Below are 10,908 nucleotides of genomic sequence, written 5' to 3' on the forward strand. Positions count from 1 at the left end.
ATGTGTTCGATCATCATTGCCAGTTGCCTGTCAACCTATGCCTGGATTGAGATCTTCCGTGGCTGAACAACCCCGACATTGCTGATTGACCATACTTCACGACGCGGCTGTTATTTCGATTTAAAACGTTCGTGACTGCAGGGATTCATCTTCTTGGTTCTTTCGGTAAAGTCACGTAGAATGGAAATAATAAAATAATAAAAATAAAACATAATAAAATAATTCTCACGCGGCTTTCTCAAACCATTTCCACCGCGCGCAACACACCGGACATTTCGGGCTGAGTCGACCTAGGGGCGGCCCCGGCCACCACGCGTGCCCACACTGCCCCCTGGTGGCCAACTCCATCGCCTCGCTCGCCCCGGTGGCGGAGGCGGCGTAACTTCCCGATCCGGGTCGCCACGGAACCCGTTCCCGTTCACGCCGGCACCCTGCGTGCCCTTCGTGCTGATACTACTGCTGACGCTGATACTACTACTGCTGCTGATGCTGATACTACTACTGCTGCTGCCGCCGCCGCTGCTGCTGATCGTCGGTAAACACTGCTGCTGCTGCTGCTGTTGTTGTTGTTGATGATGGGATTACGCCGGCCGGGGCCCTATAGAGCCACAAAGGCGTGCGCCACTGCTACTGCTGCTGATGCTACTGCTGCTGATGCCACTGCTGATCTTGCTGAACACTGCTGCTGCTGATGCCACTGCTGCTGATGCCACTGCTGATCTTGCTGAACACTGCTGCTGCTGATGCCACTGCTGCTCTTGCTGAACACTGCTGCTGCTGATGCCACTGCTGCTGATGCCACTGCTGATCTTGCTGAACACTGCTGCTGCTGATGCCACTGCTGCTCTTGCTGAACACTGCTGCTGCTGATGCCACTGCTGCTGATTCCACTGCTGATCTTGCTGAACACTGCTGCTGCTACTGCTGATACCTACTGCTGCTGTTACTGTCCCACCTACTGATGGTGCTGAACGCTGCTGTCACTGCTGATGCCACTGCTGCTGCTGATGCCACTGCTGCTGCTGATGCCACTGCTGCTGTTACGGCTGACGGCAAGACTGGGCTGTGTGCTGTTGCCGATGCTGCAGCTGCCGCGAGTGCTGCTGTTGCTGCATCTGTGCCGCGGACACTGCTCTTGATTGCGTGAGCTCAACGCCGCTACTTGCTGTTGCTGATACTGATACTGCTATTGTTGCTGATACTGCTGCTGCTGTTGTTGCTGATACTGCTGCCGCTACAGCTGCTGCTGCCCCTGCTCGTGCTGTTGATATTACGGCCGCTGCTGTTGCTGATACTGCTGCTGTTGTTGATACTGCTGTTGTTGCTGATACTGCTGCTGTTGCTGATACTGCTGTTGCTTTGTTGATTCTGCTGCTGCTGATACTGCTGCTGTTGCTGATACTGCTGTTGCTTTGTTGATTCTGCTGTTGCTGATACTGCTGCTGTTGCTGATACTGCTGTTGCTTTGTTGATTCTGCTGCTGCTGCTGATACTGCTGTTTCTGATACTGCTGCTGTTTCTGATACTGCTGCTGTTGTTGATACTGCTGTTGTTGCTGATACTGCTGTTGTTGCTGATACTGCTGTTGCTTTGTTGATTCTGCTGCTGCTGCTGATACTGCTGTTGTTGCTGATACTGCTGTTGCTTTGTTGATTCTGCTGCTGCTGCTGATACTGCTGTTGTTGCTGATACTGCTGTTGCTTTGTTGATTCTGCTGCTGCTGCTGATACTGCTGCTGTTGTTGATACTGCTGTTGTTGCTGATACTGCTGTTGTTGCTGATACTGCTGTTTCTGATACTGCTGCTGTTGTTGATACTGCTGTTGTTGCTGATACTGCTGTTGTTGCTGATACTGCTGCTGTTGTTGATACTGCTGTTGCTGCCGCTGCTGATACTGCTGTTGCTTTGTTGATTCTGCTGCTGCTGATACTGCTGTTGCTGATACTGCTGCTGTTGCTGATACTGCTGCTGTTATATCTTTCGAGCCCGCGTCTCGATGTGACATCACTGCTGTTGTTTATTTCGTCACGCATCAAACGTCAAATCTTTCATCACACACACAGATGCCGAATGAACTACAGTGTAACAATGTCTTTTTGTTCCTGGGTAGTAAGTGTTATTTCCTAATTGCTTATGCCTCAAAAGTTACAGAAATTGGCTATTATTCCCAACAAACTTTGCTTTTGTGACCAGGACAGTGATATTTTTAAATGTACCTATTTTCCAGAACATTCCAGATAGATTCAGTGCTGAGTAAACTTGGAGTAACTTCCAGAACATTCTAGAACTTTCCAGTAATATAAATAGTAGTATATATACAGGGGCCTTAAGCCCACCAGCTCAGTTTAGTTCCGGCTGCCTAAGTGGATACATATCTGCATTTTTCTGCGATGGCATCAAAAGGCTGCAAGCAATCCGGCAGACACATTTTGCTCGGAGCAAGACTGGCACCCTTGGGTGTGAAGGTTTTAACTTGACGTGAATGGCTGTACCCTTCCTCGTGTGTGCGTGTTCACTTCACTGAGATGACGCTACAGATTCACGACAGCTTCTCCCTCTTGTCGGTATGGTGACCCAGGTGATGCTTTCGTCAAGGCCCACTCCGTTACTCCTCTCAACCCCTAGAGAATGTTACTTACTCATGTCCATTGTCCTATTCCACATCCCCGAACCATGAACACAACCGCCAACCCGTAATCCTAAACCCTCGCCTCATCATCGCGAACTCCTAAACCTTAATGAATACCCCTAATTCTGAATTCTGGCCATACATCCTAACACTTAACCATTAAATGATATAAGAGTAGGTTTTTCCCCTTTTTTTCTGGCAACAAAACTGAAACCTTTTTACGAGGAATCATGTCTGCATTAACCACAACACTTGTGGTCAGAATGCATTGTCCTTCAAACTGATTGGTCTACACCTGAAATGATCCCCTAAGCCTGAACTCTGAGCCCTAGTTATCAACACTAAGCCTCACACTTCACCTCCCACTCTTAACCCCCAACCCCAACTCAAAAAACCCAAACACCTCTAACCCATAAACCCAGACCCGGTAACCCACCATGGAAATAAAATTAAATCAGCAGTTTCCATGACACAGTTCATCAACCGAAGCCTTGGGAAGGCCTCGTGTGTTTGACTGAATATCTGGTCGGCACATTTGATGAAAATCAGCGGCGACGATTTCCTTTCTCGGATGCTGGCGATGTTGAATGCGTGAGCGTGGTTACATCCGTGACGTGGGCTTCCTCGTCTGTGTCTCTGCGTCTCGTGGGATCTGGCAGAGGGAAGGAAGCGAAACGTCCCCCCACACACCGCCCCCCAATGCTTCTAGGACGACGCCTGCCTCTGCGGGTCGTGGCCGAACCTCTGACTTCTCTCCTTTCTCCCCTCTCCCCTCCCGCCCGCCCGCCCGCCTCCTCCGCCAGCGTCGTCGCCGCTGGCCGCGGCACCGGCAACGGCACCGGCAACGGCACCGACGGCGGCACCGGCGGCGGCGCGGCCGGCGATGGCCTCGCGAGCCGGCGTCCTCCGCCTGGAGATGTGCGGGGGCAGCGGCGCGCTGCTCGCCGCCATGAACTCGCTGCGCGCCGAGGGCAAGCTGTGCGACGTGACGGTGCGCCTGGGCGCCGCCGCCTTCCCGGCGCACCGCGTGGTGCTGGCGGCCGGCTCGCCGTACCTCCGCGACCAGTTCCTGCTCAACCCGAGCGCCGGCGAGCTGCGCGTGTCGCCGTTGCCGGAGCCGCGCGCCGCGCTGGCGCTGCTCCTCTCGTGCTACACGGGCCACCTCGACGTGCCGGCCGCGCAGCTGGTGGCCTACCTGACGGCCGCCAGCTACCTGCAGATGGACCACGTCGTGGAGCGGTGCACCAAGGCGCTGTCCGAGTACTTCCAGCCGCGGTTCGGGCTCTACGGGGCGGACGGCGCCGACGGCGCCGCGACGGACGACGACGCCGGGTTTTGCTCGAAGGCCGCGGCCGCCAGCCCGCTGTCGGAGCGCTCGTACGACGGCGAGTCGGACCGGATGCCGGACGGCGCGGGGATGTCCGAACCGGAGTACGATCGCTGCGGCGTTGCCGTCGCCAACGGCGCCGCCGACGGCGCCACCGACGACGACGACGACGAGAACAAGGCCTTCGACGGCGCTCGCTTCGGCGCGGAGAGGGAGCGGTCGACGGAGAGAGCGGCGCCCCCGGCCGGGCGCAAGCAGCAGGAGTGCCCTCCCCGGAGCCTCTCCATCGTCAAGGTGGAGCAGCTGAGCGGCGACGAGTTCGACGGGGACGCCCACGCCAGGCGTCCGCAGGTGGCGCTGCCGCACCACCACCACCACCACCACCACCACCGTCGTCAGCTTGAGGCCGCCCGGCACCAGCTGTCTCCCCCGTCCGAGCAAAACGCCTTCGCCGTGCACTTGCCGGCCGATCCCACGCGGCACGGCCACTTCGAGTGCCGGCGCCAGCGGATGGTGCCGGCGGGCAGCCCGGACGGCGCCACGATCATCACCGGCACCGGCGTCTCCGACGGTGAGCAGCAGCAGGAGGAGACGAACGCTCAGCCGTACTTTCAGATGCCGGGCCACAGCCCCGTGTACTCCTCCGGCTTGCACCACCAGCACCACCACCACCACCACGACGGCACCAGAGCCGGCACCGGCAGCACCGGCTGCGTCGGGCCGCGCGCCGGCAGGGGCGCCGGCCGTTTTGGCATCGTCCCGCCGAGCAAAGCGAAGAGCGGCCGCGGCGGCGCCCGGGGCTTCTCCTTCCGCTCGTTGCCGGGCGGGGCGGCGGTTTTGACGGCGCCGCCCGCGGCCTCCGGGCACCACCCGCACGGCGACCCGGCGCTCGCCGTCTACTCCGTCGCCCATTCGGCCTTCGCGGCCGGCGTCTCGCCGACCGGCGCCGGCGGTGTCGGCGCCGCGAAGCACTTCGAGTGCAGCCGGTGCCCCAAGACGTTTTCGCACGCCGAGGTGCTGTGGGCGCACATGCGCACGCACAAGGTGTTCACGTGCCCCCGCTGCGGGCGCCAGTTCTCGCAGAGCAGCAACCTGACGCGCCACCTGCGCATCCACACGGGCGTCAAGCCCTTCGCCTGCGCCCTGTGCGGCCGCTGCTTCACGCAGAAGAGCTCGCTGCACGACCACATGAACCTGCACAGCGGCGACCGGCCGCACCGCTGCGCGCACTGCCAGGTCGGCTTCGCGCACAAGCCGGCTCTCCGCAGGCACCTCCGCGAGCAGCACCAGCGCGGGGCGGCGCCGGCGGCGGGCGGCGGCGGCGTCGTCTTCGCGGACGCGATGGCGGCGGACGGCCGCGGCGGGGACGGTGGGGACGGCGGGGACGGCGGGGACGGCGGGGACGAGGAGGCGGGCGAGGGACACGGTGGGCGTGCGTACGAGCTGGCGGGCGGGCACGCGCGCGCCGACGACGGCGGGGACGCGTATCAGCGCGGGCCCGCGGCGGATGGACGCCCGGACAACGATTCGCGCGGGCACGTGGACGAGGGCGTCAATGGACACTACTTGTAGGTGGACGCGCGGGATGGAGGCGCGGGTGGACCGTGGACGAGGGGGGACGGGCACGTGCGTGAGCTCCGGAGGCGGGCCGTCAGGGCCAGCAAGGCCTTCTCTGCTGGCCTAGAGATTGTCAGGATCATAAAATTATATTTTTATAATTTAATATTTTCACGAATGCTATGTGTATTTTACAAAGTTCGTTCCCATCAGTCTAATAACGTCATTTCATTGCTCCTCTCGCCCTCAGTCGTGCTGCTTCCAGGGCAGCTCATCTAAATGAGAGCTTTTATCCAATCAGATTTAACACCGGTGCTGTCTCCGCCTCTCCGGGTAAAAAAAATCTACCCTGAGGCCTTCAGAATGTCGAGTGAATCCCCTCTGCAGTTGAAGCAAATGGGGACGATGTTGTTGATCGTCATATTCTTTAACCAATCAGATGTCGAATTTGCCACGTTGGGCGTGTTCTTTGACACGCCGGAGCCTTCTAGCTGGCCTAGGCGCCTACGTCAGCCTTATTTGTGTGGCGTGATCGGAGGGCCACTTAGCTCACTGAAGTAAAACTCGCTAGCACGTCACGTAGCATCAGCTAAGAGGGGGGGGGAGCCTGTTGAATCCTGATTGTGTTATTTGTGTTTTACGGCATTTTTGATTGCTTGGTGGTCGTATGAGTAAATACGACTGTTTCTTTGGTAATGACATTGATTTGGGCTATGCGATGTCTATTTGTGATGCAGCATCCTGTCGTACTGCGTAATAGTGGTACATCCTTGATGGTTTCAGTCACCATGTATTCATGTCTCTACAATTAGTGTATTGTAACTCTCATAGGTGTTGAGCCTCGTGTTAAATCACTTTATTCCACTCGATAAAGGTTACTGTCACTGTGAATGTGGGGTGGTTATGTCGAATGACAACAGCCTATAGCCCTAGTGTCATGGTGAGGTTATTCGAAGGCGGTTTAATTTGCGTGAGGATAGCACTGAAGGCCTAGGTGTGAAATACACGGCCCGCCACTGGTGAACTCGTAGGTGAACACGAGGTGTAAATGAACACTCCGTAGGTGGGGAGTGGTGGCGTGGCAGTTAGCGCGCTGCAAAATCGGTGACCAGAGTTTGAATTGCCGCTCACGATCAATAACAGGAGCGAATATTTCATCTGGTCTTGGGCTTCCGCTGGGTCGACTCGTCTTTAAATGGTTACTTTTTGTGATGCGTGAACATATAAGCACTGGGGAGACAAAGGCGGCCGGGCGTGGTGTTGGCCACCCACCCCCTCGTGTGCCGTGTCAGCCTTCGTAGGGTGCTACCCGCTCGCAGCACTTTCCCCAACAGTTTGCTGACGGCTGCGCGGGCGATCTTTGTCTTCGTAGGCGGACAAAGATGTGGATGGGCACGTGGACACAAATGTGTGTGTACGGCCACTTAGGTGGAGAAACGATTGCGGATATGTCACGGGACACATCCTAGCCACGTGTCAGAGGCACGTGGTCTTGCAGAGGAACGTGGATGTGATTCCGACTCGTCTTCCCGGACAGGACAATTGCATGTAGACCAAGCGGCAACGTTCGTGACCAAAGCCAGCGGACGTCCACTGCCTTGCAGGACAACGGGAAGATGGACATTGCCTCGGAGAGAGACGTCGTCTTGTAGAGGGACGACGAAGGCAGACACGGCCTTGAGGAGGGCGCAGCGAGACTTCTGTTGTCCGGCATCCGTGGGGAACGGAGTTCATCAAATGTCGCCGGTTATCCGTGCGTCATGCTCCGGGTTCACCAGATTAGCCAAGCTCGTGGCATGTTTCAGGGAGGAATCTAAGCCCACGTTGACGACGATATTGAGACGTAATAACTTCCTCGTGTGCAGTCCGTTGTCGAGCATTCTAAGTTGATTGCAGAGAAGCAGCGGCGCCGTTTAGAGTACAGTGCAAGTAATGTGTGTACAGACTGCCGCTAGCGCCAAACACGCGGCAGTGTCCTGAAGCTCCCGTAAACAACAACAACAACGACAATGACGACAACAACAATGACGGATCGACAAAAAGCGCACAGCAAAATGCCGGACGGCTGCCGGAATTTTCTCCGGATACGTCAACGGAAGATTTGCTTTGGCGTCTACGACAGATGCCGGTTAATGGATCATTCCGGATGGTAAAGTGTCAGATAAACGGAGCTTTTTTTCTTTTACTGCTTCATCTCTCGATGGATGGACGTTGAGAGAGACGCACGAGCTTGTAAGATGGATGGAGATGTCGCATGGCCTGAAGTGGAATTCTGTTGACTTCAAAGCCGGGGGCTGGTGAATTCACGAAGGGATTTACATCCGCCAGGCTGCCACCCATGGTGCAAGGGAGGTGGTGTCAGCATTAGGCAGTACAGCAACAAGGCTGTCTCGGCTACTGACTGCAGAGTTTAAGTGTTTAGTATTGTGTGTGTGTGTATATATTGTAATGTATGTATCACCGCACACACGTTCATGTAGTATTATACGTGTTGATGCTGATCGCTGAAAGACGTTGGTCACAATGAAATTTTTTAAAACTTTGTGTTTGATTTTTTTTAATGACTTTTAAATAAATACTTCATTGAGTCAAACGAAATTCACCCGCGTCTCGAACCTGGGAGTTTGTACTCGCACTCGTTTCCCGCACCAGCTGCTGACCACGGCCGTTTACGTGGCCTCCAACGTTGTGCGCGTGTGCGCGTTATTCGAGTCGTGCGCTAAACTTTTAAAACTAAATGCCCTTTTTATTTTTTTTTACCAGGTAAGGCCCCACTGAGTCGGATAACTCTTTTTTTATTTTTTTTATTTTACTTTAATTAATTTTAAATTTTTACCTACGTGACTTTACCGAAAAAACCTAAGAATATGATCCTTGCAGTCACGAAAGCTTCAAATCTAGAATCGGATAACTCTCTTTCAGAAGCGACCTGGCCACCACAATGGGTATAGCTCAACAAAGTGGCTTATCGTCACGTGGATAATTTTACGCAGCCATATACTATAAACGCGTGTTGTTGATTCTAAATGTGGAGGGGAAAAAACACCGCTGTTCGCTAATCCTCTTCATCCCCTCGGGTTTCCTTTTGACCGGCGGTTGTCCATCTTGGGGCAATTTTTGGTAACAAAAAAAAACCTCGGCAGGACCCGGACAAAAATCTACTTGACCACAGGGAGAGAAAGAGAACATGCAAACTCCCAACATACAGGCATCAGGGTCGGGCTCGAACCCAGGCGCTCCTGTCTCCCAGGCCAGGTGGTTAACATCTCACAGCCACCGTGTGCCTTGTTGGCGTGGTGCGCCTGCTTCCCGGCAGGGGGCGTCGCTGCTTTGCGTGCCACGCGATGCTCCTCCCTCGGGCTCCACAGCCGCAGTTTAAGCATCATCCGGCAGGTGGGGCAGTGGTCCGAGTGAGCCCAACGCCGCACCGGACATGCTGGCCTTGCCCGCAAGGTTCGTGAGTTACCCCACACAATGCCTGGAAACTGTCTCCCGACCAGCCACCCGTGATGCTGACTTCATCGCTGAAGTCCAGGCTCAAGACCGTCCTGTCTCCTCTGCCAAGGCTTCAACATCCATCTCAGCATTCCCATCTCCGCTTGCTGTGCTGTCGTATCGTTCCACTTTCTTTGAAGTGATCGTATCTATGCACCACGTAACAACACTGGTCCTGGAATGCAGGAGATCGTTGGTTCGATCCCGACCCTGACGCCTGCTGTGTATATGGAGTTTGCGTGTCTCTCTCCCCATGGTCGCGTGGATTTTTCTCCGGGTTCTTCGGGTTTTTCCTCCACATTTAGAAGCACACGTTTGGGAGTATATTGCTGCTATAAATGTCCACATGATAAGCCACTAAGTCGAGCTATCATTTGTGGCCAGGTCGCTTCTGAAAAAAAGCTACTTAGCTTAGTGGGCCTTACCTGGTTCTGAAAAAGAGTCGTAAGACTCAGTGTGGCTCTACTGGATAAATAAATATCAACATTAAATTGAATATGCAGGTATGGATATGTATGTTGGTTGAACTATTTTCGCACCGTACGTAGCTAACCACGCTAATCGGAGGTGCGGGAGCCGGACAACAAACTGAACACAAAAAGCAATCCTCAAGTTCTAGATGATTTCAAAGTGCAGCGTAGCTCCCCAAATGGCTTCCTAATATCGGAAGGAAGAGCGTTCCAGACGGCCGCGAGAAGCGTCATCTGAAAGCATCGCGCGATGCGGTGACGACCGCATCTGTTGGATGGCCCAGCAGCCAAAATCCGCTCCTGCCGCTGCTGCTGCTCGGAGGATGGCCACCAGAGTTGGCGTGGTGATGGTTCATGCTCCTTAACGAGACCGGCAAAGCTACCGTGGTTCATTGGTGTCGCGTGAGCCACGTGGGGTCGTGGAACGCTGCATTCGCACGACCGGTGCGAGAGGTGTGACGACGGGTTTGTTTGGGGGGAGGCGGCCTTCATCCAGCAGTGGATTGAGCACGGCTGAGTGTTGGTGAGCGGCCTGCGGGTAACGAGGGGGCCACCCCCCCGGTGTCGGTGTTGCCCTCCCTTCGTGGGAGGTTCGCTTCGTTCGCTTCGCTGCGCCGCGTAAAATATTTACGCCCTCGGCGGTGGGATGGAGGGGAGGGGGCGAGCTGATAAATATTTAAAGCATCGCGTGACACTCAATAGTCGACGAAAACATTCTTACAAAACAACGAATGCCTTGTTCTCATCGTCAGCCATGGTCATTCCACTGCTGGATGATGGCCGTCACCGCCGCGAACCTCTCCCCGAGGTGGCGTCGATGTCCGCTGTGTGTTTGGAGTTTGCGGCGTCTCTCTCCGCTCGTCGCCGCGTGGATTTTGCTCCGGGTCCTCTGGGGGTTTCCCCCCCTCTCCACATTTAGAATGAACATCGCGCGTCCGGAGTTTGGCTGCGACAGATCGTTCCGCACGATGATGAGCCACTCCGTGGGGCTTTCGTTTGTGATGTCGCTTCTGAAAAAGAGCTGCACAGCTCAGTGGGGCCTTACCTGGACAAAAAAAAATTCATAGATCTTTTACTAACAAACATCAGAGTGTTGTTTTGGGTTAGATCGCGTCACTAGTACAACACACCGGTTAGCGCTGTGCTCGTGACGAATTGGCCACGTTCTGTTTACGTGACAACGCCTTACTCGTTGGCTGTGTCGGGTGGTGGCGGGTTTAACGACACATTTATATTTTTACGCGATCTAACCCAAAAAACACCCTCTAATGGATGATATTGGTCGCCAAAGCCTACGTGTTAAACAAATCAACAAACATTGCAGGCGGTGGTGGTGCACAAGCACACAGCAACAACAACTCCCAATGGATTCGTCAATAACAACAACAACAAACACCGTGAGGCTGGAAGTATAAAACGTGACGTTGTGA

At 55.1% G+C, this 10,908-nt stretch overlaps 1 protein-coding gene across 1 annotated transcript; it reads left to right on the forward strand.

Moving 5' to 3' along the window:
- Positions 1 to 409: 409 nt before the first annotated feature.
- ZBTB12 (zinc finger and BTB domain containing 12) lies at positions 410 to 5,528 on the forward strand. The gene is made up of 2 exons (XM_078865708.1): positions 410 to 535; positions 3,433 to 5,528. The coding sequence occupies exons 1-2, from the start codon at positions 487 to 489 to the stop codon at positions 5,526 to 5,528; spliced, it is 2,145 nt and encodes a 714-aa protein (XP_078721834.1). The 5' UTR covers positions 410 to 486.
- The last annotated feature ends 5,380 nt before the right edge of the window (positions 5,529 to 10,908 follow it).

The sequence above is a fragment of the Lampetra fluviatilis genome, chromosome 20, assembly GCF_964198595.1.
Source record: "Lampetra fluviatilis chromosome 20, kcLamFluv1.1, whole genome shotgun sequence".
Lineage (NCBI taxonomy): Eukaryota > Metazoa > Chordata > Hyperoartia > Petromyzontiformes > Petromyzontidae > Lampetra > Lampetra fluviatilis.